General features: G+C 47.5%; 1 protein-coding gene and 1 non-coding gene across 9 annotated transcripts in view; both read right to left on the bottom strand.

Annotated features, from left to right (window-relative positions):
- LOC144381572 (uncharacterized) overlaps nucleotides 1-26654 on the bottom strand; it is a 62349-nt gene extending 35695 nt beyond the window's left edge. For 5 of the 8 annotated variants that reach the window (XR_013446957.1, XR_013446954.1, XR_013446956.1 and 2 more), the window contains exons 1-2: nucleotides 26255-26654; nucleotides 21084-21211 (exon numbers count right to left, since the gene is read on the bottom strand). Coding sequence is in view for 1 of the 8 variants with exons in the window: in XM_078070339.1 (XP_077926465.1) it covers nucleotides 21084-21211; nucleotides 26255-26373 (247 nt within the window). In the remaining 7 variants the exon portion in view is untranslated. Of the gene's footprint in view, nucleotides 1-6692; nucleotides 9587-12707; nucleotides 12863-18236; nucleotides 18409-21083; nucleotides 21212-25855 lie in introns of those variants that run through there. The other 3 variants (XR_013446955.1, XR_013446952.1, XR_013446953.1) reach the window with 3 other exon arrangements.
- TRNAE-UUC (transfer RNA glutamic acid (anticodon UUC)) lies at nucleotides 26096-26167 on the bottom strand. Its single transcript has one exon. It is a non-coding gene; the product is annotated as a tRNA-Glu (tRNA).
- Nucleotides 26655-27957: the final 1303 nt, after the last annotated feature.

The following is a 27957-nucleotide window of genomic DNA, read 5'->3' on the forward strand; positions in this document are numbered from 1 at the left end:
TTCCCCCATCCTCACTTCCTTGCCTCTCTCGATCCAGAGTCTAAGTCTGAGCCAGAGAATCTGATTGGCCACCTCTAGATGAAGTACCTAAGCCTGGTCTTCTTGGGAAGGGGGGATATATCTGGCTGTTCCAACAACTCTAGTCCCACTATGACTCCTACAGGAAAGAGGTTCAGATGTTGGGCAGGCAAAATAATAATAATAATAATAATATAAAATAAAAGCTGCAAAGTGTCCTCCAGGAAGAAAAATGCTTCTAGAGCAGTATGGTTCTATGGAAACTCTCAGGTTTGAGAAGTGCTCTCAGAGGGCTACTGCTTCCCCCCAGCTTGCTACATCCGACCTCCTGGTTTGTCTTAATCGGGACTCTCAGTTACAAAGGACAGAAACATAATTAAAACTCTTTTGTGCTTTTTAAAATGGAGGAGAATTATTGGCTCAAATAAGTAAATAGTACAGACATATTTGGGTGCGGCTTGAATGTTGTCACTGGGGCTATTTCTCTGTTCTGCTTTCCCTGGAAGGCCCTCCGTTATCACTATGGATCTCCCTGTATGCATGATAGCTTCTGCATCCTGAGGCATGTATCCTTTCTGCTCAGTGTACCCAGAGGAAACTGAGAGTCCTTCCTCCACCATTCATGGAACCTCTGGCATTAACTGGTCCATGTCCTTTGCTGAACCAGCCACGGTGGGCAGATGGTACAATGGTCACATTCCCACACCTGCAGTCAGCTCCACCCAAACCACAGGGACAGTGAGTACAGGACGGCAGTTTCACAAGGGAAATTAGGATCCTGCTATGAGAGGGAGGAGGATAGGCAACAAGAGGGGTCTATCAAAGGGTCAAATTGATGCCCTGGCCTAGGACACCCATAGGTTAGGTTGAAGAGGTTGAAAAAAATCACCATACAATCCGAACTAAATAAACAAGCCCCCCTAAATCAGATCTCTTTCTCCCATCCTCTGTGAAGCTTAGCTTTGCATCCCCAAGACAGACCTGAATGTTTGTCTAAAAAGGATAAACACCATCTGATGTAGTAAAACAGGGTTTCTCAACCTCAACTGTTGACATTTGGGGCTGGATCGTTCTTTGTTGTGGGAGGTCTGTTCTGGACATTGTGGAATGTTTAGCAGCATCCTGGTCTCCACCCTACCCCCAGTTATGAAACTAAAAATGTCTCCAGAAATTGCTAAAATGGGGGGGCCTGGGTGGCTCAGTTGGTCGAGCGTCTGCCTTCAGTTCAGGTCATGATCTCAGGGTCCTGGGATTGAGTCCCACGTTGGGCTCCCTGCTCAGCGGGAAGCCTGCTTCTTCCTCTCCCTCTGCCCCTCCCCCTGCTTGTGTGCTCTCCTTCTCTCTCAAATAAATAAATAAATAAAATATTTTTTAAAAAAAGAAAAGAAAAAGAAAGAAAGAAAGAAAGAAAGAGGGAAGGAAGGAAGGAAGGTAAGAAGGAAAAGAAAGAAATTGCCAAATGTCCCCTGGAGACAAAACTGCTCCTGGGCACCGACAGGTAAAAACCAGCCTATTAGAAGGCTTGAGAACAGAGAGGAAGCGCTCTAAATCCTCACCAGGAAGGACAAACCTGAGTCACCTGGTCCAGCCGGGCCCCTCCACAGCTCTGGGGCCTGCATAGCTGGACTCCCGAGCAGAACTGGGCTATAGAGACAGAGATCAGACAGAGCCAGAGATCTTCTAGTCCTGCTCTAAAACTTTTGCTCGGGGCTGGGTCTAGCCTCAGCATGCCAGGGTCTCCCCTGCAAGTCAAGTTAGATGTCATCACACCTCCCAGCACATTCTGAGCGCCTGCTGCATGCAAGACACCACTGGGTACCTGCATGCACTTTTTCTCACTCAGTCGCCACATCCATACTCCAATATAGATGTTAGATCCATTTTACAAAGGAGGAAACTGAAACTCTGGGAAATGAACTGCCCCCAAATTACACTTAGTAAAGGCTTAAAACTGAAATTCGAAATCGTTGTCTATCTTTTCCGAGGGGCCCTGCGGCCGCTCTGTACCCCACTTCTGACGGCGTTTTGCATGCAAGCTATCATAACTTACGATCTATATTCCAGGTTCTGTTTTCTTTGAGGTTTTATTGTATATTTTCTCTTTTTCTCCCTGTGCCTTTGGTTTCTGCTTTGAGAGTTTAATCCCTTTTATCACTACAGATCCCAAACAACAAAGAACCAAATAACATAATGACTATTACTCACTCTCCATGGATGACCATACTTCACTGTTTCTCTTGGAGATTTGGTCATTTTAGAGATTTGTTTCATGATTTCATTTGGAATTGGGGGTTGAGAGGGTTCAGGCCACTGCCTGGATTTAAATGTATCATCTTAGACCCCTCATAATATGATGAAGGGGCTTATGCTTGGGATTCAGATGACCTAGGTTTTAATTTGGGCCCTACCACAGACTTGCTGTGTGACCTTGGGAAAATGATTTAACATCTCTGAATCTCATTCTTTTCAACTATAAAATTAGAGGCCTGGACTTACTAATCTACAAGTACTCTTCTAGCAAGCTGAGGGAAGGCACTAAATCTGAAATTAATTCCATGAAATATTTAAAATAGGCTTCAAATAAGTAGCAGGTGCTCCTTTGCAGGGAGGAGAGAGCTCCTCTGTGTGGAAAAACAGCTCACAGCTGACTGCAGCTATGCTCCATGAGGACAAAGAAGGGGGTAGGGCTGTGTTACCTGAGTCTTGATATAAAAGTTAATTAAAAATGCATGCCCAGGCTGAAGGAAGACACCTAGTGAATTAGTGATGGCCCTTGGATGTCTCCGTTTCAGGGGTGACAGCGTCCGTACAGAAGGCAGGAGGTGGGACCCGGAGTGAGGCCCTGCCAAGGAACAGGGAGCCTGGCTCAGAAGGTCCTCCTCGCCTGGTTTTGGGTGTAGCCATGGTGCAGAAGGAGGCTGCTTCCAAGTATTAGGTTAACATGATTCATTTAGCAGGAGTCGTGGAGCAAACGCTGAGCCTCCCACACCACCAGGGCACACACGGCCAACCCTGCCTCCTTCTGTCTCCCAGCCAGAAAAATACCAACACTAAGGTCAAAAAGAGGGGCCCCGCAGCAGGAGTGGTGACCCTACCGAGATGACAGAGTAGCCTGACCTCCCCCCCACCAGGAGCCCATGACCTCTGAAGGCACGAGGGAGTTTGTCAGGCAGGGGCCCCCCTCCCCACCTCTCCCTGGTACTCTCAGGCCTAGCACAGCTGCTGTCAAAATGTTTCTTCTGTCCTGAGTCCTTGGAGGGAGTCTCTAATGGATCCTCACAGCCTAAGAATGTGAAACCCACCTGAGCTGGAGAGAACCCACCTGCTTTTCGTAGTAAGGGTGGTAGGAAAGCTCAAGAAACCCTCCAGGGAGTAATCAGGGAAAGGAGCTTCCTCCTCTCTCTGCCCGCGCCATGGGCCATGGGCCATGCGCCGGGGACTGCACGCCCTGCCTGTAAAGGGAAGGCCCGGAGGCTGTTGGGGAGCCACCCAGGCCCTCCCTGGCTCCTCACATCCTGGGCAAATACACAAGCTCCCTGGTCATATGCACAGGGCAAGTCAGTCCCAAGCAGTGGTGAGGAGGAGACAGTTCAGGGAACAATCCAGCATGAGGAGAGCGAGAAGAGGAATGCCAGGTGGCCCCAGGCTAGTAAGATGTCTGGAAGATGCCAGTCACCGAGGTTGGGAGGTGGCCACATGCAGCTAGCAAGTGGACAGAGAACCTGGAGCTCAGGGATCATGCCTTTGGGGTCATCAGCCACAGGGAGATAGTACTTGCAGGGTGGACAAGTCTGGATAGCAGGCGTGAGCAGATGAATAACAAAAAAATCTCATCTTGGGCACCTGGGTGGCTCAGTTGGTTAAGCGACTGTCTTTGGCTCAGGTCATGATCCTGGAGTCCCAGGATCGAGTCCCCCATCGGGCTCCCTGCTCAGCGGGGAGTCTGCTTCTCCCTCTGACCCTCCCCTCTCTCATGCTCTCTCTCTCTCTCTCATTCTCTCAAATAAATAAATAAAAACCTTTAAAAGACTTCATAAAAAGAAAAAAACACCTCATCTTAAGGTTCGTCCTCTGTTGAAGATGCTGGGTTGTCTCTGCCAGTTCCCTTTTCAGTGATTAGGAAGTACAAATGTGATATATCACATATAAATTTTGAAACAGCGCATTAAAGTCTCAGCTAAAAGGGGAGCCAGCAGTCCTCAGCACCTTCCAGGCTTTGTCAGATGTGCTGGGAAAGCTTCTGACTCCCCCAGGCCCAATGGAGGTCTCCTCCATCCGCTCAACACATACCTCCTCGATTTTAGGCCTTCATCTGCTCAGCTTACCCTTGTACCCTGAGTGCTAGAACGGTCTCTGGCACATGGAAGGGAGTCAAGAATGAATGAATGAATGAATGAACGAATGAATGAATGATTTAATCATCAGTCTTTCTACTAAACACTAGACCCCTTCTTAAAAGCCATTTTTATATCCAAAACCCCTATTCCAGCGCCTGACACACAAAAGTGCTGAATAGGGCGCCTGGGTGGCTCAGTCATTAAGCATCTGCCTTCGGCTCAGGTCATGATCCCAGGGTCCTGGGATTAAGCCCCATATCGGGCTCCCTGCTCGGCAGGAAGCCTGCTTCTCCGTCTCCCACTCCCCCTGCTTGTGTTCCTGCTCTCGCTCTCTCTCTCTTTGTCAAATAAATAAATAAAATCTTTAAAAAAAAAAAGTGCTGAATAAATGTTTCTAAATGAGGTAAAATTGTCCAATGCCAAGAGCAGGCCATGTTTGCTCTGGCTGCCCTGGGGACCGTGAGCTCCCACCCAACACCCCCCACACCACCTCTCATTCCTCACCTAAAGTTGAGATGAATTTCTGAGTTGTTTTCCAGACAAGCAATATATCCACTTACTTCTCCTCTAAAAACATGTGTGCAAATTATTTCTTTTGGCTAAAGATCAAGCCAGGCAAGTGTCTACCCCCCTCCAACAGCAGAAAAATAAACACAGGACGGAGTAAGAACACAGCTTAAAGGAGGAGAAAATGTCTACCTGTTTTAGTTCATTTGAAGAGCTTATTTCCTAAGAAACTGTGTATTTGCAGAATCATAAATGAGAATGTCCAGACCTCCCAGGCTCTATTTGGTAGAGACAAAACCTCCTCCATGAATCCCCTCCGTAGCCCCGGCTAGCAGGACAGCACCTTCACCATCAAATCTGCATAATAGACATAATTACTACTATCAGGGTGAGTGACAGAAATACTGTCATTAAAAATGTTGTGTAATCTTCCTTTTTTGTTTTTGCCTATGGCAAATTAAGACCATTTTCCTCTCCTCTTGAAAGGATTCAGCTGTCCTGCTTCTCGTTCTCTTCCCCCACTCCCCCTGCCACCCCCTGACATTCCACTCTTCCGCCCCCCCAACCCCTTCACCCTTTGCTTCTCCCTCCTATTCCCACACCCGTTATCCATTGACTCACCTCCCACTGTTTTTCTCTGGGATCTGACCAGATGCCTCCCCCTTTCCCTTTTAATTTAGGGTTGCTGGATCCTCTCCTCTAGTTAGAAGACTGGAGCCATGACCCACCACCACCCACCGCAGAGGACTGCCCAGCTCTCCCAGGTCTTGGAATTTGGTCTCAAGGAAGCATTACTGCCACGTGCAGCCTTCCGACAGGAAACCTGTTTGTCGCACAGAATTCGGGCTGTGGTTTGGGTGCCGTGGGAATGAACTTGCAGCGGTCGTGTTGAAAGCCAATCCAGCTGCGGTGAAGCATGTGGCCAAAGGTTAACCTTTCCTTGCAGGTTCATGCTAGCTCCGAAAAGCAAGGAGTCTGAAGCAGAAACTAGCAAGCCCATGTGTTAATAAAAAACTAAACCCGATTATAAAATAACCATTTGTATTGGTTTCCTAGGGCTGTAATTACTGCAAATTACCACAAACTGCATGGCCTAAAACAACAGAGATCGATTCTGTCAGGGTTCTGGAGGCTACACATCCAAAACCAAGGTGTCAGGTGGCTGTAGGGGAAGATACTTCCTTGCCTCTTCCCAGCTTTGGGTGGCTCCCCACAATCCTTGGTGTTCTCTGGCTTGTACTGACTCACTCCCACCTCTGCCTCCTTCTTCACATGGCCTCCTTCCCAGTGTGTCTCTCCGTGTTCCCTCCTCTTCTTCTTTTTTTTTTTTAAAGATTTTATTTATTTATTTGACAGAGAGAGACATAGCGAGAGAGGAAACACAAGCAGGGGGAGTGGGAGAGGGAGAAGCAGGCTTCCCGCAGAGGAAGGAGCCCGATGCAGGACTCGGACCCAGGACCCTGGGATCATGACCTGAGCTGAAGGCAGACGCTTAACAGAATGAGCCACGCAGGCGTCCCTCCCCTCCTCTTCTTTTAAGCCCACCATTCTTTGGGTTTAGGATCCACATTCATCCAGTATGATCTCACCTTAACTAATTACATCTGCAAAGACTATTTCCAAATCTGAAGTTCCAAGTGGACATGAATTGGGGGGTGGGGGGCACGAGAGGGGACTCAACCCCGTTCGCTATTGAAAAGACATAAGAAAATAAATAGATTTTAAAAATAAATTTTCTCTGGATTTCTTCATATTGTGTATCTTTCAAATATCATCTAGAGAAGGGAAGCACTGAAAGGATATATTTTAGGAGGTGTTTTGAGGGGGAGTTAATCCCAAAGAGTTCCCACAAAGCTAATTTAAATGTAGGGACCTGAAAAAAAAATTCAAAACAATCCTCCTTAATGTTTTTTCAGCTCAGGGTCCACATCTCCTCACTGGAAAATGGCCCGTCCTTCTGTGCCTCACCTCCCCCATCTCCCAGATTCAGAGGCTGAGGAGAGAAAGACACACTGGAAAAAGACCAGAAATGTCAAGGGATGGATGTACAGAAGAAAGATCCCTCAGGCCTTTCAAAGCCTCATTTTGGAGTGAATTAAAACTTACTTGTATAAGCTTTGTATAAACTTTTCTTAAAATTTAAGTAAAAAAATATTCAGCAACTAGAACTAAGGTTGCCTTCCTATTTAAATGTGCAGTTCCTATGTCCACACAACCATAGTGAAAGAAAACAGTCAATTATCAAGATATTTCAAGTCCAAAATCTGATTTCAAAAAAAATAATAATAAAATAAAGATAAACAAAACCAATTAAAAAAAAAAAGTATTGGTTTCAACCAGAAGTGATTTTGCCCTTCCCCCACCCCCCAGGACGTTTGGCCAGATCTGGAGACATGTTTAGTTGTCATGACTAAGAGGGCAGCTATTGGCATCTAGAGACCAGGGATGTTGCTAAACATCCTGCAATGCACAGGAAAGTCTTTCACAACAAAGAATGATCCAGCCCAAAACAGTAACAGTGCTAAGATTGAGAAGCCACTAACTAGCTTATAGAAAATCTTTCTAAAACCACGCTTTGAGCATGTCTCTCTCCTGCCCAAATGGCTGCACATTGTTCTTGAGAATTCAAGCTCCTTGGCCTATTAGACCTTCCAGAATTTTCCCGAGGTTGCCTTTCCAGACTTTTCTCTCAGTACTCCCACTTATGAACCCTTCTTACCCACCACCTTGGGCCAGCACATACCTGGCTCAAGCCCTTCACAGCTCATCCTACTTTGCGAACGTTTCCCTCTCTCAGACTCAAGCCTTACCTGTTGGGCCATGATCAGCTCAAGCTCCACCCCTTCCAGAAACTCTCTGGGACCAGCCCTCCCCTGTCAATCTCAATCAGTGTCCCCTCACTCAACACACTCCAGCCACACTGGTCTCCTTGCTGTCCCACTAACACATAAGCTCTTTCCCACCTCCCTGCTCCTGGCTCCCTATGTGGCTGGCTTCTCATCCTTTAGGTTTCAACCATCACCTCAGAAAGGCCCTCACTGACCCTCCTATTCACTCCCCAAGTTCTCCATCATCACTCTATTTGGTTCCTTCATGGTGTTTATCACTATATAGTATCCTGTCTGTTCACCTGCTTGCTTTCTTCTTTCCTGCCTTGTTCCTCACACTAGAATATACACTCTGAGGCAGGAACCCTGTCTAGCTTGTTCATCAATATGTCCCAGCCTTGTCATAATACCATGAGTCTGACTCAAAGTAGGTGTTCAAGGGACACCTGGGTGGCTCAGTCGGTTAAGCATGGGACTCTTGATTTCTGCTCAAGTCATGATCTCAGGGTGGTGAGATTGAGCCCCACGTCAGGCTCTGCACTCAGCATGGAGTCGGCTTGAGATTCTCCCTCTGCCCCTTCTCCTGCTCATGCTCTCTCTCAAATAAATAAATAAAATCTTTTTTTTTAAGTAGGTGCTCAATAAATATTTGTTGAATGAATGAATGCCCTCATTCATATGCAGGTCTTCTGTTACTGAACTCTTGAGGTGCATCTCTGTCCTTCTCAAGAGCACAGCTGCCCCACCCCAATAGTACAGCATGATGCGTTCGATACCTAGTAGTTACACGTGGAATGAATAATTGCCTGCCTCAGATTTAATATCTCTGGAGCTTACATTCTAGTATTTCTAGATTTAGACTCCACAGCAGACCTGCTTTATAGTAATTCCAAATGGTTGATGGTGGAAGCAGGAAGCGGTATTCTGACCAGGTAATTTACCTGGTAAGGTAATTAGGTAAATTACCTGGTAGGTGCTGCATTCTGACGAAGACCTCAGACTTGTTACACATATGTTTTATGGCACTTGTATGCTTTATTATCACTGGGCTTTATATTCTTGCTAGGGAGAAATTTTCATTGGTCCGTTTATCAAAATCTATAGTTTGCTGTACAAAGACCTGGCAGAGAGCCTCTCAATTTCTAATTGATTTTCCTCCCTAGGCCAGTTACAAAGGAAAACCATCACCGTATTCACAAGGCATTTTGCCATCATTTCCTCCAGTCACCTGTAGCAGAGATGCTGCTTCCGGATACATCTTTTCCTCCTCTTTCATGGTTGTACAATTTTTAGCTGGGGTGTGGCCACCCAGTTCAAGACCACATTTCCCAGACTCCTTTGCACCGAGGTACATCCATGGACAAAGTGCTGGCCCATGGGATATGAATGGAGAATATGTGTGCGCCTTCTTCATGGTGAGCTTGAAAGCTGAGTGCCTTCCCCTTCTTTTCCTCTTCTGGCTTAAGTATGGACGTGATAGTCCAGATGAGGGCAATGTCCAAAATGGCAGAACAACGAGGAAAAGGCAAGTGGATCAATGACATCCTAGCTGCTGTGCAGCCCTGCATTGAAGTTCAGAATTTCGTTTAATTGACTGTTAGTTGGGATCTTGTTCCAAAAGATGGCTGATAGCCTCACGGCTTCCTTCCTTCCCCACTAAGAAAGTCAGCAGTAACACCCCCAACCCGTTTGGTCAAACCGAGGTTAAGAGGGGGCGTGCCCACACTGGGCACTAAAATCAGCGGAAATGCTTAGCTTTAAGTCAGTACCTGCTGGGACATGTTTTCCTCAGCTTCCTTGGCCACCCAAGCTTCTCTTTCACTGCCTATCCTTGGCCTTCTCCTCCTTCCAACCTTGATTTTGCCCATGGACACCGATCAGGTGGCACAGCATGATCTGAAGAAAGGATATTTTGAGAGACCCTGAGCAGGCTTATCTCCTGCCAGCAGTGTTTTTTTCGTTCCCAGATGGACTCACCCCATTCCCTTTCCTCAGCTTTCCCTGAGGTGTCATTTACTGCAAGACAGAAGCACAGTTCCTTCTGCCTTAGAGAGGTCTCCAGAACTGATGATCTGGGCCTGTCCCTGTGGATTGTTTTCAGGTTATCAGAGACCCCTCGAACATTAAGACTATTTACTGATATCAAAGTGCTTTCAAATGATCTCCATTTCCCTTCCCTCGTTTACCCTTTGTTGAAAATAGATGATCGTACTGTCCGCAAGTGCTCTAAATGGAAGCAGCCAAGGAAGAAGGTGGGGCAAGTCAACGTATTCGCACAACCAATGTATGTTGAGCACCTGCTCAGGTGCCATCCCAGGCCCTGAGATACATCTGCGAGCAAGACAGATAAGGGGCTGCCTCGCGGAGCTCCCATTTTAGTGGAGGAGACAAACAAGGAAAAAGAGGCGGCACAAGGAAGGAGGGAGAGAGGAGAAGGGAAGGGAGAAGGGAGAGAAGAGAAATTAAACAATTTTGTATCGTGATGAAAGCGCTATGAGGAAAATACAAGGGGAATGGGTCAGGCAGGTCTCTGCCGGGAGATTCTGAGCTGAGGCCTGAATAACACCGAGCCAGTGGTGAGGATAACAATCTAGAGAAGGGTCCCGGGAGAGGAAACAGCAGGTGCCAAGGCTCTGGGGTGGGAACACCCGGATGTGTTGAGGGGTAAAGGGAAGACCCCTGTGACTGTCAGGAAATAAAGGAGAAGAAGCCTTGAGACGGACTCAGCACAAGGTCCTTCCAGCCCCACGAAAGTTCGTGCATGGAGCTGGAAAGGTGTGCCTGGAGGTCAGGAAAAGAGATGAGAAGCTTAATCTTAACTAATGTCCTTCCTGAGAAGAGAGGAGCTTAAGAAATCTCTGGAAATCTGGCTTCCGCTGAGCCCAATCTCTTCTAGAGAGCATTCTGCCTGTGTTCACACTCGTGTGAGCAGTGCCTGTGGTCACAATGGTAAGTATTGATAACTGACAGTCTCGCTTAGCTTTGGTGTTAAACGTGTCCTGGGTGGCTCAGTCAGTTGAGCTCAGTCAGTTGAGCTTCTGCCTTCTGCTCAGGTCATGATCCCGAAGTCCCGGGATCGAGTCCTGCATCAGGCTCCCTGCTCAGCGGGGAGTCTGCTTCTCCCTCTGCCCTTCACCCCACTTGGTCTCTCTCCTGCTCTCTCTCAAATAAATAAATAAAATCTTAAAAAAAATGCATCTTCTCCCACCTTCTCTAAAATATGTACCTTCTAGCCAAGCAGAAAGTAAAACTTCTTCTACTAAGCCTGAATACTTAATAGAACAACTCATTCTAAAAGCAGAGCCTTGAGTCTAAAACAAAAGATTCTTGCTTTGAAACCCTTTCTTTCCTGCGTTTATGACATTGCAGCCCCGAAGGCCTAATCTCAGCCTTGACTGACCCAAAATAGAGGTTTTGATCAGGCCTCTGGGATGACTGAGATGAGCTCATGTGACTCAGTTTATATATTTGGGCCTCAGTTTTATCATTGAAATGAACATAAATACTTTAGAGACTAATGTCAGCTCATTGGCAAGTAGACTCTAGAATCTACCTTTTCTCTTTTTTGGTAAATCATGAGGACTTCTGCCTCTCTCTGTGGCATACCTTCCATGGTGGGTCTGTGGTTAGTGATTTATTCATTGCCTGGGCAGCCAAAGGGGATACCATGATGGACAGGATGGCCATAGTACCCACCTTCAAGACACTAAGCCTAGTAGGGAACACAGATACCGAGCGAGTAATTTCTGGAGTAAGCACCATACAAGAGAGACTCAGGTCCCTTTGGAAACAGCCATCCACAATGACCAGCCCTGGGGTTGGAGAAATCAACTCTCCTTGAAGGTCTCATCCGTCTTAAGAAATTTATTCTATCCTCCGAAGATTGTGTTGCTTCGTGATGAATTGAAAAAACTATAGAAGCAACTAGTTTTGCTTTCTATCACCTGCCAGCAGTACACAGTCTCCTGAATCATGGCCCCGCCCCATCTTTCTCTAAATATACTTCAGAGCATGTAACAGAAAGTGATGTGGTGTGGTGGAAAGACCCAGCATTTGGCCCAAGATGATCTGGGCTCAAATCCCAGCTTTGCCTCTGAGAAGTCCCCACACACTCTGAGGATAATAACTCCTCCCCCCCACCACCACCCCCTACCACCCCGCAGGATTATTATGAGGATCCATGTGATCATTTACATGAAAATGCTTTGCAAACTACAGAGCATTATTCTCATGTCAGCTGCTATTTCACAAGTCTTAGCATATTCTGGACTTCAGTTTTCCTGACACTAATATACAGATTCCTGCTATTCTTTTGTGACACCCTTCATTACATGCCCCGCCTTCCATCTTTTGTTTGTGTTCATTTAAAATCCGAGCTATGGTGGCTTTCCCTCTACACCACGTTCGTTGGCTGCTTTCGCCTTTTCTTTCTCGTGATTTTTTTGTAATGGTACAGACAGGATGTTATTTAAAGGTTCATAACCTTCCTGGGTCCTTTTAAGTCACCCTCAAATCCAAACCCCCCAGACATCCCCCCATTCCATCCTACCAACTTGGAAAATCAGAAAACTCCTTTTAACCCAGATCAAAATTGCCTCTCTCAGCCTGATGCCAAGGAAGGATCAGCATACCCCTCAGCTTTTCCATGAAATCTATCCCATTTGGCGGTGACCCCGGAAGAACTATTATGGAAGCCTAGAGGACCAGAATTTCATCGAGAGTCTGATAGGGCAGCTCAGCCAACCCAGTAGCTGTTTATCTGGGGACATCCCAAAGTTGTCTTGGGCCTCCCAGACACACCTCCCATAGACCTCATCAAACCCAGAAGCTGGGCTTCTGTTTGCTGGCCCGCCACTCTAGACCACTGCCTCAGCCTCCCAGGCAGTTGGAGGCAGGATGGGAGCCAGGTGGAAGCCAACTCACACCCGGTCTAGGAGGCAGGCCATTTCTCCTAGCGCCCCCCAGAGGCAGCTCAAGCGTGAGCTTCCCTTCTTTGTCCAGGCAGGCCACCACTGACCCCAATAGCCAGCAGCGTTATCACCCTCTCTGTTCCTGACAATCACAGGGGGCTTTGCACCGGGTCACTTGGAGTCAAAGCAGGAGAGTCATAATCCTCCACTCGGGAAGGTCCAGCGGTTGCCAGGTAACACGGTGGGCAGAGATTGGGGCGAGCTGCGGAAGGCAAGCAAGGAGAGGCTGTGGATTAATCCAGAGTTTAAGTACAAACACGTGAAAACTCAAGCCCACAGAAAGGAAATGAACATCACTTTTTCCCCCTTCAGTGGAAGAGGTCACTGGGTAACGGCAGCTCGGACTCAACTTCTTCATTGGAAGTGTCTTGCTGCCAATGACAGTGACCAGGGAAGCCAGCGGGATGGACGACCAAACCCCAGGTTGTTACCATAAGGAAAGGGGGCAGCTTGGTGATGGCAGCCTGCACACTGCTATGGACGCAGCCCCTTCCACACTGCGTCCACAGCCTGCCTCTCTGGCCGAGGCAGTGTGGGCCCTGGAAACACACACGAAGAGACATACGTGGAGGGCATCCCATTAAAAAGGATGCAGCCCTTGGGGCGCCTGGGTGGCTCAGTTGTTAAATGTCTGCCTTCGGCTCAGGTCATGATCCCAGGGTCCTGGCATCAAGCCCCGCATCGGGCTCCCTGCTCAGCGGGAAGCCTGCTTCTCCCTCTCCCGCTCCCCCTGCTTGTGTTCCCTGTCTCACTGTGCCTCTCTCTGTCAAATAAATAAATAAAATCTTTAAAAAAAAAAAAAAAAAGGATGCAGCCCTTGAGTGAAGAACCGAAGCACGGAGGGCTGTGGCTGCATCCCAGCTCTCAGCCTCTGACCTCTGCTTTACCAGGTGACAGCACCTCTCTCTGGAGTGACTTATGAGCAATCCCGGGATAGTGTGCATGTGTTTTCAAACAAAGACACTGGAGCTCTTCGATTCCTGCCCAGGACCCAGGCTTCTTTCCTTTTTTAGCCTTCTTCAATCAATCTACCCATCTTCCGTAGTCATTCCCAAGTGTCACCGAATCCTCCGTGTCAGAAACAACTACTGTTTGCTTGAAACACAGGTTCGTTTATATGCGGGAATATGACACATCTTAGAAACAGCAGATCAAGAAGCATTCTAAAAACTAAGCACTGGCAAGAAAACAAAATGTAACTTTATATTGTCCAAAACACTCAACCGGGAAATACCATCATTTGCACTTGCTGCAATCAGAACCATTAATGCACCTCATCTTTCTAATTCTGAGTACTGTTTAAAAATGTGTGCCTTTAAGTCCCGCAATTAAAGCCTGGAGTGTCTGTTGTTGTTTTGGTGATGACTGCAGAACTGTTTAGGATTTCTTGGAGTTGTTTAAGGGTGGCCTTATTTTCTTTTTCCTTCTCTCTCTCTCTAGTTTCTTGGGGGGTGGGGGGGTGTGCAGTGAGGTGGGGTGGGGTATGGAAATATTGACCCACGAGGATTTACTTAAATCCTCCTTGGTTATAGGCCTCCAAAGACAAAGCCATATCCATGGCAACCACAGGCGACCCAGCAGAAGAGAGAGCACATGAGACACAGAGCATAATAGCTTTGTTTACTGATGACTAAGGTCTTGAAAGCACTACTGTACATTCCAACTCCCGGCTCAGGGCAGGACTCCAGGCTGTCCTTGTCCTCCAGACCCAGCAATCTATAATCAGAGACACAGAGAGGAAAAGAAGCCCTTTTCCCAGCCCTCAAATATTCCTCCTCCCTCGGAGGGAGGACGGTGCCCCTTCTCACAAGCGCCCCAAATAGATGATCCTGCGGGAAAGGAAATGGTGGGCAACCCAAGAAGGAGGCAGAAGTAGGGCAAGCTGTGGGGGTGGGGTGGGGGCCGCACCTGCCAGAGCCCTCATGGCCCTGGGGCTTCCCCACCCAGCTGGGCATGCTCTGTGGCAGTCCCTATAGGAACAGCCTCGTGCGGAGCCTACCTCCAGAGGTAGAGGCACGTACAGCAGACCCGGGCCCTACAACAGCCCGGGTCACACTGGAGCTTAGTTCACAACGAAGCGTCTTGTGATTTACCCTCTGACCCTCTTCTTGCACCGACATGACTAATTCCATCCGTCCTTCTCATGTGCCAAGAAAAATCTGGTAAGCACACCAACCCGAGTAAGGATGGTGGGCACCAAGCACTTCCCCCATTTCTGACACATGAGCACAAAACAAGAACTCACACAGCTCTCACCAAACTCCTGCATGAGAACAATCACGCCCCGGGCTCAGCAAGAGCTCTCAGACGGTAGTCGCACTGTCCCTCCAAAAAGTGCGTTCACCAGCATAGAAAGAACTCTGACCCAAAGTGCTTTCATTTAAACCCAAGACACACCAGAGCCCTCCACGGGAAGATTCCAGTTGCCCGGATCTGGGAGGAGTGGGAGCAGTGGAAGGTGGGAAGCAGCACAAAGGGCAGCAATCAACAGTGCCCGTATTCCCCCAGGGTCTCCCAGCAAACGAGAAAGACCAGCCCGATGGCACCGAAACTGCAGGAAGCTTCCACAGAGGAGAAGAGGGGACAAAGCAAGGCCTTCCTTGGCAGCCGCTTGGGGCATTTATCTGTTTTCTATGTTGGGCTTCTACCTACACATTCATTTGAAATTTTTTTTTAAAGTTCCAGCAGTGAGGGACGCCTGGGTAGCTCAGTAGGTTAAGTGTCTGCCTTCGGCTCGGGCCATGTTGCAGAGTCCTGGGGTCGAGTCCCGCATCGGTCTCAAGCCTGTTTCTCTCTGCCTGCCACCCGCCCTGCTTGTGTGTGCTCTCTCTGACAAATGAATAAAATGTTTTTAAACATTTAAAAAAAAAAAAGTTCCAGCAGTTAAAATAGTTTGAAAATCATAGCTCTGGAGACCAGAGAAGGGGGTGGAGAGCAGGAGGAAAGAGAGAAGGCTAAGAATCTGGGAGTGCCTCCTGGGCACTTTGCGTGTTTATTTAGCCATCCTCATGTTGACCTTACCACGTAGGCACTGCGTTTTCTATTGCTTTTCAGATGAAGAACTAGGATTTAAAGAAAATACAGAATTTGCCCCTGAGGTCACACATCGGCAGAATCTATTCCGAGTCTGTCGAACTTGAAGCTGTGCTCCCAGGGCTGCTTGATTCCCCTCACCCGCCCCCCAGCTTTATTCCTCTGTAAACCTAGTAGCTATTTGTCTTTGCTTTCAGATGACGAAGGTTACACGGTCTGGGACAGCTTTGCCAAGAAATTCAAAATATTCGGGGACCCACTAACGTCCCAGCAGGCCCCGAGTTGAAGTAGTCACTGTGACCGAACCTTGGAGGCCAGACTGATTCTAAATTCTGAAAGCTCCAGGCTGAAAAGTAGGGCCCTGCCTGTTTCTTGTCAGAATGTCCTGGGGACTCTTTGTTTTAGATCCCAGTGATCTGAAGATGTGTAGGCTGCTCCATTTTTACCATCACAGAGAGAGAACTTCGTAGAATTGCTAGGAAATAGAGCCAGCTCTCTACGTCCGGGGAATTTTCCAGTGTGTTCTTGCCAGAGAGGGAGCCTGAGCTCCCGTTACAGGGTGAAGCGAAAGGGATTTGCCAAGCACTCCATTCAGAGCTGTGTGCCGGGCAACCACTCGCTGTGGGGGACCAGCTTTTGTGCTTCTAAAAGGCTCGTGGAAGTAGCCAAGGTTCCCTGACCAGAAATGTTGGCTTTTGCAAAGTTTTGGCTGGTCGAGAATCTTGCCCGAAAAAGTTTGGTCTAGCTTCAGCATCCGGGGCAGGCAGAACCAGTGAAGCAACATTGTCCCAAGGGCAAGGCCTTCTGCTTGGCATCTGGTCGCTGAGGTCATTTTACTCGTCAGTGGCTGGTGGCCCAAGCAGAGGCTGGTGCACGAATTCATGACATGAACTTAAGAAAGAATCCTCCGTTGGCTGCACACTTGATCCCTCAGAGTTGTTGCACTTGTTTGACCCAACTCAGCCCTGGGCATTGGGCAAGTCAGTGGTGAGGAAAGGAACTCGAGTGTCCACACTGGAATTCAGCTGCAACGCCAGGGACAGACATCTACACCGAGCCATCAAAAAGTCAACAACAACAACAACAAAACAAAAAATAACCCCACACAACCAACGCTAGCAACGTCCGTTTCCCCAAACTAACCCCAAAAAGTGTTCAAGGAAAATACAAGTGTTGCTTCCTTAGTCTGGTGGTGGAAAGGTAGAACCGCGTTTTTCACTTCCGGTGTCTCTGCACACACTCTACCCTCTACTTGTAAGCCCGTTACCCTCCACTCACCAGCATCTACATTTACCTCTGGGTCACGGATCTAGAGATGGTGGCAGACTTGCAATCGGTGCGTTGAATCTACATAATCCCCTGGCTCCTTATGTTTATCCTTCTCACTTAACTTCTTTTAACTTTTCTTTTTTTTTAAGATTTTTTATTTATTTATTTGAGAGAGAGAGTATGAGCAGGGGGAGGGGTATAGGGAGAAACAGACGCCCCCACTGAGCAGGGACCCTGGGATCCTGACCTGAGCCGAAGGCAAATGCTTAACCAACTGAGCCACCCAGGCGCCCTTCTTTAAACTTACTTTGAAATAGTTATAGACTCACCAGAAGTTGCAAAACATTTCAAATTGAATCATAATTTACCTGAGGGAAGAGCTGTAGACTTACTTGCTCTGTCCCCCTTTCCTAGAAGTCTCTTGGCCCTGTGGCGGACACCACCTGAGCAAAGGAGTAATTGGATAGGAGACTGGAAATTTATGAACCCTTGGGGTCTAACTTTCTTGGAAGCAGAATGATTTTCTATGTATATATGCATATGCATAGACGTATATTTATATCATGTCATCAGAAGATCAAGTTTAAAAGGTAGAGAGCTCTCTTTAAATATCCAAGTTTTGGGGCGCCTGGGTGGCTCAGTCATTAAGCGTCTGCCTTCGGCTCAGGTCATGATCTCAGGGTCCCGGGATCGAGCCCCACATAGGCCTCCGTGCTCCACGGGAAGCCTGCTTCTCCCTCTCCCACTCCCCATGCTTGTGTTCCCTCTCTCGCTGTGTCTCTCTCTGTCAAATAAATAAATAAAATCTTAAAAAATAAATAAATAAATATCCAAGTTTTTCGTTATGTTTTTATCATTGCAGAGCCTCAAAGGGAATGAATTCTATTTTCCCTTTTTATTGTCGTATTTGTGACACCTGACACTGGCCTCTTTCCAGCTTGTGAAAATACCAGTTGTTTCTGCTAACCCTCAGATAAGAACTCAAATAGAAATTCATTTTGATAAATCTCCCCAGGGCCTTCCACAACCAGCGAAGGAGTAATGGATCAAAATTCAACCTGAAAATAATTTTAAAAGGAAAAAACGACTTTGATTTTCATTTGCAACAGAGCAATAAGGCAAGGCAGCGCCCTGACAAGAGGAAGTTACCAGATGAAGAAAATCTAACGAGATCCAAGTTGTGCGCTTAAACAGTCTTTAAACTCTGGAGAAGAGCCTCTCGTGAAGGGTTACCAGGTAACTGGTTTACTCAAAGACTCTCACATACAACTCACCTGGCATTTCCTATGTGAGGCCTAGGGCATCCAGGTTTTGTTTCTGGATGAGAAGATGGACTGCCCACCCCACCCTGGGGGAGGACGTGGGGGGCTGGTGTAGCAGGGCCTGGAGCCTTGTCCCTTCACTGCCCGCACTGCCCACTGAACGGGTCAGCCCGGAACCCCGAGTCTGGAAGGTAAGAAGAGCAAGTAAAGGCTGACAGAAGGTTGGATGGCCCTGAACTCTCCTTGTGCTGGGGGGTTGGGGGGTGGACTGAGAGCCCAAGAAAGGACCTTTCCTAACACTCAACATAGACTACCGAGATGTATAGATATATTTCAGGGAAAAATGTTTGTGACTATAAAAGCAATATATACTCATTTCAAAGAAGTTGGAAAGTTAAAATAAGCATAAAAGGACAAAAATCACTTGTAATTCTACCATCCAGAAATAGCCACTGTTAACTTTTTAGTATATTTCTTTCCAGTTTTTATGTGTGTGTGTTTACTTATATAAACATATTAATATGGGATACAAAGTTGGACCCACACTACACATATAGTTTGGGATCCTGCTTTCTTCTGTATCCTAAAATAATCTTGACCGTAAATAACACCAGCTGCACAATATTCCATCATATGGATATACCATTTGTTCATTCATTCTCCTATTTTTATCATTTTATTGCTTCCCACATTTTTAATGATAGATGATGCTGTAAGGAAAAATATCCTTGCTCATAAATCTATCCTCGTTCATAAATCTATTTCTTTGCTCTTCTCTGATTCTTCCCTCAAAGTTGATTTCTGGAAGTAGAATTACCAGGTGAAAGGAAGAACCATGTTTTTGGCTCTTGCTGTGTGTTATATGCTAAGCAGCATTGCATGTAATTTGCACAACTCACCTTTCCCGTGTGTCCCACAATCACACACAAAGCGTGTTGAAGAAGCTATGTGCCAACACGAACGTGCCCAACTTACAAAATAATTAGCGGCACAGGGGCTTTGACTGATTCCTCACATAGTGTAGCAAGATCAGAAGGGACGGGGAAATTTGCAAGACTTATAAAAAATAACCTAACAAGTACCGCAGAGCCTCTGCCAGCTCATGTAGTACCTTTGTGCAAATTAGGAAAGTCACATCTTCCTCAAAACACGTTGCTGCCATCTGCCAGAAAATCATCACCCGAAACATCAAATCTATGCCGGCTGCAATGGGACCAGAGGCCCATGGAGCTGTGCAGGGCACAGTTGGTGCTCCTGAGAGGTCTGTCACAGCAGGTCAGCTACGCAACAGAACCCCAGCCACGCTCCCATGCACACGCTCCTCCATCTCCTCCCTTCCTACCACCGGCCGCCGGCAACAGCCCGCCCTCCCCCCCCCCCCCCCCCCCCCCCCCGCCATCCACAAGAAAACCCCTCAGTCTCCTATTTGCCTGAAAATGACAATTGCCCCCTAGGCATCTGCTAGGTGTCTGGAACCCCCTCAATGGCCTGTGCTCTTAGGTTGCTCCATTTAGAGGTCCCGGCCTCGAATTTGTCAGAGGAGACAAATCTCATTCTCTCTGCCCCACTTCTCCATCTCTCTGGGGATGCTTATCATCTTGGGGTTGTCAACAAATCATCCCTTCCTTTCACACCCCACCGCTGAGCTGTTGCCAGCTCCTGATTATTCCTCCTTTCCTTCCCTCCTTGCGCCACTCTCTCTGCCTCCCTTGAATCCATTAACCCCAATCAGGACATTAACAAGCACAGGTTATGGAAAATTACTCTGGCTTCTGATAACTGTCAGGTTCACTGTCTCCACCTCCACTCAATGAACACATTTGATGCTTACAAAATCTCCTACCTTCCTCTCCATTCCCCCACTTCCAATTTGTCTATATTAGAGCTTAGAGTGGAAAATAGCACTAGACCAGAAAGCACCCAGAGGCAAGAAATAAATGGTGGGGGTCACTGCCTTTGGCAAACAGGCTCGCTAAGTTTATACACAGTGAGAAGGTCAGGGTGGAAGGTGATGCACCCAGACTCCTGCAGATGTCAGCCAACGTAGCCAAGACCCCCTGGGGGTGGGGGTATGGGGCAGGGGGAGCTCCCCAGGTCCACTCTCAAATGCTGCCAGATCTGGACAAATTCCTTATAAGGCCTCCATTTTCCACATGCAATTCTGTAACTTTTGCTTTTGAGCTTCCAGTGGAAATCCTAATGCAGGTGACGTTCCTCAAACTAACCTGGGGTTCTGATGAAGCATCAAACACACCCCAACGGCCCACTGTTTCCATTTTAAAATCAGAGCCCGGGGCTGTGAGGCAGCCAGCCAAAGAGCGTGGGCCTCGGAGAAAGACTGCTATTCCCCACAGCCCCTCCAAACCCCTCTTTTTGGAACTTCCCCTAGGGAAGTCTGGAGAGAAGCTGGGAGGGCGGCCAGAGCCAGGGTGAGCTGCTGTCCCGAGCACTTACCCATGTTTTGGCAGTTTGTGGCAATAACCAATCCTCTCTCCTCTATATCTAATGAGGAGAAAATTAGAAAAAAAAAAATGATGCATAGTAAAGAATTTGAACTTGCCCGGAAAGAGGTCTGGCCTTTGCCCTCAGCCTCTGGGAAGTAATCTATGTCATACCTGATAGGAGTATCTTTCCTTAGGACAGGTGTTGGACACACCTGATAGTTTTAGGGGCAAGCTGGCCATGTCAGGAAGACCATGTGATTTAGGGTCAGGGCTCTGGGTCGCTTGTTATCAGTCAACCTAGAGACTGAGTTCAACCACGTGGGTGATCAATCAATCATGCCTACATAATAAAGCCCCAATAAAAACTAAGATGAGCTTCTCTGGTGGGCAATATTCAATGCATATTGTCACATACCAATACTGGGAGGGTAATGCATCCTGATTCCATGGAGAGAGAAGGCAATGGAAGTTTGGCATTTGGAACACTCCAGACGCTGCCCTCTGTGTCTCTTCCTTTGAATGATTTCATTCTGCATCCTTACCCTGTAATAAACCATAACAGCTTTCAGTGAGTTCTGTGGGTCCTTCTAGCAGAGCATCAAACCTGAGGGTGGTTTTGGCAAGCCCCCCAAACTCGCAGTCGGTGTCCAAAGTGAGGGCAGACTTGGCAACTGCGCCTTCAAACTCTGCAGTTTGGTTAACTTTGGGCAAATGGGCTGAAAACAAAGTATGATGTGATCTGGGTTACCCCAAAAGGAAACTTTATTTTATGACAAAATTGCCAAATTCTGAAAATGAGGTTATAAAGCCATCTCGCGAGACCTGCCAAAACATTCTCCTCTTCGAACAAAAGTGTGGTTAGTGCCGACCACAAGCAGAGGGCCAGGCCCTCGAATCCAGGGAGTCTCATCCTGGGGTGGAACTGTCTCCATGCTTAACCCTCCAGAGGTTTCCCATCACACTGAGAATGAAATCCAAGTTTCTTAGCTGATGTGTGTGTGTGTGTGTGTGATTCCCCAACTAAACTGTCAATCTAGATCAGTGGTCATCACATCATAGGCACACTATAAATGTTGGCTGAATAAATGAATGGCTCGAATAAAGGGAATATAAAAATGTTTATTTTGCCAGCAAGATTTTATTTCTGGCTTACCTTTTCATTATTATTTTTTTATTGGGATATAACTCACATACCATAAAATTCAGTCTTTCACAACTGAGAGGTTTCTCGTACATTCACAAAATGGTGCGACCATCACCACTATTTAATTTATCTGGCTTACTTTGAATCCCTGTTCCTCCTTCCTCTCCCCTATGGGATTCTGACGAGGGCTGCCAACCACAACACCCCACGTGCATCAACCATCAGGAGGGCACGGGGCCGAGGTGAGGCCGAATTCCTCCCCAGCACTTTCCAACAGAAACTAAGAAAGGCCTTCCGTCTCGCCTGGGGAAGCTGTGCGGAATGAACATGGAGCTGGCAGGGCCCAGATCCCTTGCCGTGTGGAAGCAGCTGGCCCATGAAAGATGAGAATAAATCTGACAGAGAGAGAGAGAGAGAGAACACTGGGCTGGTGGTTCTTGAGGCCAATCCCACTACCCCCACTTCCCACAGTTCGGTTACATAAGCTAATGATTCCCTTGGGCCCTAACTAGTTCCAGTGACTTTCTGTAACTTGGAGCCTAAGGTGTTCCTCAGGACAATACAGTCCTTGTCCAGCTCACACCTTCCCTCAACACACATTTATTAAGTATTTACCATGTGCAGGGCCCTGGCCTTGGAGCACATAATCCTGGGGCACCATGGCAGGTGTGGGGAATGCAATGAGAGAGAAACATGCAGAGCCAAGCATGTCACCTGTCAGTGGGGCAAGGCAGACCTTTGGAGGAAATGACATCTAAGATAAGGCCTGAAGTTAGAGAGGAATAAGTATCAGAAGGCAGGTACACAGGACACTAAGGGAAATCAGAAGAGGTTCCCAGTGGCAGGAAAGGTAGGGGAAGCTCCGAGAAGGACATGACACTTGAAGTAAGCCTTAAAGGATGGGCAAGACGCAGATACTTAGAGAAAGGGCACAAGAGCATTTCACAGAGGAAACATGGAGTGAAGGCAGATACAGGACCCAGGGAGAAATTAACGGGAATCTGTGACGCACAGAGGGAAGAGGTAGGAATTAGGCTGCAAAGGTGGGTTGGAAGCTCACAGTAGGCAAAGCCCCGCAGGTGTAGGCCCAGGGCAGCTGCGTGCTCAGCTCTGAGCTATGTGACAAGCAACAGAATGTGAGATGAAGAGATGGGTGAGTTGGGGACAGAGAAACCAGTTTGGCACCTATTCCGACAGTCCACGGAGCAAGACGATCTGACCCAGCAGCAGGGGAAATCGATGCCAACATACGTGGGCACCACTGAAAAGGTAGAAATGATCAGATGTAACGTTGTGATGGGAAGTAGAGGAGAAAGAGGAACCAAACGTGATAACCACGGTGATGCTCGCACTAAGGGTGAGGGCCACGAGTGGCCACCAGCCCCGCCCTGGGCCAAGCCCTTTGCGTGCACTTTCAGATCTCATCTCCACAATGCCATGACGCGGGTCCTACTATCACCCCCCTTCTAGAGTCCAGGGAACTGAGGAACCGATGAAGTAATTTGCATCAACACCACCTGAATGACACTTGAAGGAATCAAGCAGAGGCTTGGGAAAGGACGAGGTCATTTTTGCATAGACTGAGTGTAAGTTGCCCATCTGGGGGAAGCCCAGCCTTGAACTTCGGTTTGACGTGTCCTTGCCAGATGGCAATAGCCTACGTTTTCTTCACGAGTACACAACAAAGGGCAAAATCCCAGGGTTTCTTAAATGGGGATACATTATTTTGACCGCTCCCCCCATCCACCGTGCCTGTCACTCTGTGACAGAAGGAAATGAGATTTATCCGATAAGCTTTGTTTTTCACAAAGCAATGTGCCATGATTACCCAGGACCCTGTGGTCTTCTAGGTGTTTGCAAATTGATTTTTTGATTATTTGTTCCAGTGATTTTCCAAGTATTCAGTGTTTTTCCAAGTTATTCAGCTTTACGACGTGGGTGTGTTAAATTTTGTATTTGCCTTCCCTTTCCTGTATTAAGTTTTAATGCTGTGATTATTTAAGATACTTTTTGCATGCAGCCTATATCTCTGAGGGAACATAGTTACAAATCTCTAGGACTATAAATACACACGTGGATGGGCATACAGCAATCTTCATGCACACTCCCTCAGACTTTATGACCATATGCAAAAATGGAAGCATATCAAGAACCTGTGACTAGTTCAAATATCCCAAATAAAGATCCTCACTGTCTAGAAATGTTTATATGGTGAATTAAAAAAAAAAAACCTCAAAATTTGTTATGACTATATTCATGTAGCTATTTGGTGAACACTGACCAAAAGCCAGATATAACAAAATTTTAAAATTCATGTTTTCTGCACCCAAGCCCCTTCCCTAAAGCCAGGATTTGGAGAGAGTGGTGTCTGGCCAGGACACCATGCAGAGACTCCATTTTTTATGGGTAAATCGAAAGTCCAATACCAAGGAATCAGAGGAATAAAATCCCAGACCCATGACTTCATGACTAAAAAGAGGGGCTCAATTAAATAACTGCTAAGTACCTTTGCAGCTCAAATAGTCATTGAATCTAAAGACTGATTATGAGAATGATTAATAAAAATTATGGCAAAATGTTTTGCAAAAATGCAAGGCTATGAGAATGCCGAATATAACTCAACCATTTCCCCAAAAAGTTAAACTCTTTCATTTTTTTAAGCATGTCTTTAGAAATATCTACTATGCTCTGAGTCTCAAGTATCATAGGCATCTAAAGAAAGCTTTTGTCAAATCCGTGAGCCCCAAAATCTATTTTATGAAAATGAATTATTCATAGGCTGAGTACATTTGACAGCCTTCATGTGAATAGAACTCACCTGCTAGATAAAAGCAAATTTTGAACGAAACAAATAAACAAAAAAAAACACAACTCCTCACTGGCAGCCCGCTCTATCAGCGACCCTCCCTCCCCTTCTCCATTTAGACCTAGGAGCCCCAGGACTGACTGCATTATTCTTTGTTTCCCTAAACTCTAAATAAACCTGCAATAGTCCCTTTATTAAATTCTCTGCTAAGAATCTGTCATCAGTTTCCTACTGGGCCCCTGGCTGATAGAGGCATAATAATATTATCTAATAACAAAATAAGGATTAAATTGAAAAGGGTACGTAAAGCATTTAGCCTGGTTCATAGCAAGTGCTCAATAAATATTACCTATTGTTATGATTGGGCTTTTTATCTTCTTATCAGTTCTGTCCTACTTGATTCCATAAATGCAGATTATCAGCTGATGATAAATTTCTCCTCCAAGCCCTTTATTAGGGATTTTGAATAAATGTATATTTTCCGCCTAGTAATTTTCTCATGAAGGATGACATTTGGTTTTGTGACCCTTAGAATCCCAAAGGACTTTTAAAGGAGAGCAAATTTCAAAGTCACAGGGACACCAAGTCTTTTTCACGGTCATGTCTCAGTGTTGGTGGCAGTCTGGGAACAACCGGGGAAGCTTCCAAAAATTCAACACCAGTGGGAAAGGAGTGTGGCTTCTGAATGCCTTGAGGATTTTCCTAATGGCAAATGTTTGGAGCGATAAGCAAGATAAACGATTACAGCCGAGGAAACACTTCTTGGGGTAACAGTTGGAAGCCGTCTTGTGACACATCGACGCTAAGATTCCTAATTCTAGTTCAGCATATCATGGGTTCTAGAAGTTTTAAAAACAGAATGTGTCAAATACATGTTGGGGCTGGAGAAGGAAGTGGTGTTCCCGGCCCGTGCCTCGCTCCTCGATAGTTACAATAACCGAAGTTCCCCTTCTTCCCTCCCCTCCCCACAGAACGGGTTCAGTGAGCTCGCCCGACGGCTAACCCCACAGACCGGACGCGGAGCTACTCTGCCCTTAATAATACGTCTTTTCTGGCAATCTTGCTGTCCTCAATAAAATGGCTTTAGGCAACTTAAAAGCCTTATAATGTCCCCACATGCGTCTTTTCTTTTTCTTTCAAAGAAGGGCACCGTTCGGTCACCCGCTCCATAGCCACAGAACAAGGAGCAATTACATCAGTAGTACCAGCCGAACAGGTATTTTAGCGCCGGACCCACCTTCTTCACTCGGATTCCATCCCCTACTTCAAAAGCTAACTTGCTCACTGTCGGAGCTACTGCCTTTCCGCCTGCTTCCGCCAGCCGCGCCGGGTTTGGGGCGGGACGCCCGGATTCCCTTCAGGCCCAAGCTTCCCTGCTGCTCTGAAATTGGGTTATAGGTTTTTCTAAAAACACCAGCCTTCTGGTTGAGCTGAGGAGGGCCTGAATCGGCTTTTCTTTTTCCTAAAAGATTCGGCGTTCCCACACCGGGAGTCGAACCCGGGCCGCCTGGGTGAAAACCAGGAATCCTAACCGCTAGACCATGTGGGAGACAACGGAGGCTGTCGCAAGCCTTGGTAAATTGAGTCGTTCCCCGCGGCTTCCGCCCGCCGCCTCCCCCGTCCTCCGGCGTCAGACCTGCTTCTGCGTCTGCGGGGCTCCTGTGGCGCCCTTAACCCCTTCCGGGCCCCCGCTCTGCTCCGCTCCTTGCCAAGGGCCGCGGAATCTTTCCACCCTCGCGTCCTTTGTGAGCTCATCCAGTCCCCTGGTTCTAGACACCACGTCTCCACCCGAGTAGATTGGATGAGTCATTGTTCCTAATTCTGCACAGGAAGTCCCGCAGAGTGCGAAAGGACTGGTGTTGAGGGTTAGACTCGGGAAGAAGAAACCGGTGCCGTGGGGAGTCTCACGCCGCCACAGCGGAGGCCAGCCTGGAGCGGGTGTTCCAGCCGCGGAGCAGCCGTTCGGAGCCCGCCGCGCCCGGCCTCCGCCCCGCTGGGGCCTCTGCGTCTGGACCCGCTGCGCGCCGGCGCCCCCGGGCCGGGCTCTGCCCGCCTGCCGCCCCGCGCCGCCTCGCCGCGCGGCTCGCGCTGGGCCCGGCCCTCGCCCCCGGCCCCGCCCGGCCCGGGAAAGTTTCTCTTTCCTCTCCAGAAACGAGAACGGGGGCTGCCTGGAAGCCCGCAGCATTCCAGGTTGTGTTGACTCAACGGCAAAAGGCAGGATCTGTGTCACCCGAAGTAGGCGATGGTGGTTTGTAAGAGTAGCTTATAAACCTGGAGCAAGCCCCCTCCTGCAAGCAGTCTTGGTGGTGGAAATTCTTTGTGGTTTCCAAACCCGTCCTGGGGTTGAAGGAGCATTTCATTGGGAGCAGTTTATGCCTTAGCGATCTACTGTTTGGATTAGGCAAGTACAAAGAGTCAGTTATTCGGGATAGCCAGGGTGGGAGAGCTATGGTTCTGGTGTCCTCGTTGTGGCTTAGGCTACGCAGAACTTGTTTTTGCTAGCGGCAGACACTTGGGAGCCCATTGAAAAACCCACTCCCCACCTGCCAAAGGAACGGTGCAGGTCCTGGCTCTCCCCCGAACTAACTGAGGCCCTCTAAGGCTTCAATTGTGACATTCAGCAGCAAGAGGGGAGGGGCGACCAGAGACCCGAAAGAGAAACTATTCTGCCTAGCATTTATTAACCCAGATGAAGCTCCCTCACAGGGAATGAGCATACCCCAACATCACTGGAACTTCATGAAGCTCCGAAGAAAAACTAGAACCTACTGACTGCAAATCTACTATGGGTATTAGACACATTCAAATATGTCTGCTCACTTAATCCTCACATTATACCTGTGAGATAGGTCTTATCCCAATCTTTGGTGGTCCTTCCTGTACTATCTTTGCATCTTTGAACAGTTTCATTGGTTTGTCTTTTAATCAATGAGACAGTTGTCTTCCTTTGGGGGACATCTGGGAACGCTAAAGAGAAGTCTCCAAAACAAGCCTCATCAATTACAGAATACCTTACATCCTGTGGTTCTCAATTAAGGGCCATGATTTTTCATGTACATTTCAGTTCTGTATTTCCATTTGATGATAATCTTTTTTTTTTAATTTATTTATTGGAGAGTGAGAGAGTGAGCACGAGCAGGGAGAGGGGCAGAGGGAGAGGGAGAAGCAGACTCCCCGCTCAGTGGGGAGCCAGACGGATGTGGAGCTCCATCCCAGGACACCGAGATCATGACCCTAGCCTAAGGCAGATGCTTTACCGACTGAGCCACCCAGGGGCCCCAGTGATAATCGTTTAAAAAGTAACTTGCAAGTTTTTAAGATAAAAGTTCCCAGTGTAAC

The sequence above is a fragment of the Halichoerus grypus genome, chromosome 4, assembly GCF_964656455.1.
Source record: "Halichoerus grypus chromosome 4, mHalGry1.hap1.1, whole genome shotgun sequence".
NCBI lineage: Eukaryota > Metazoa > Chordata > Mammalia > Carnivora > Phocidae > Halichoerus > Halichoerus grypus.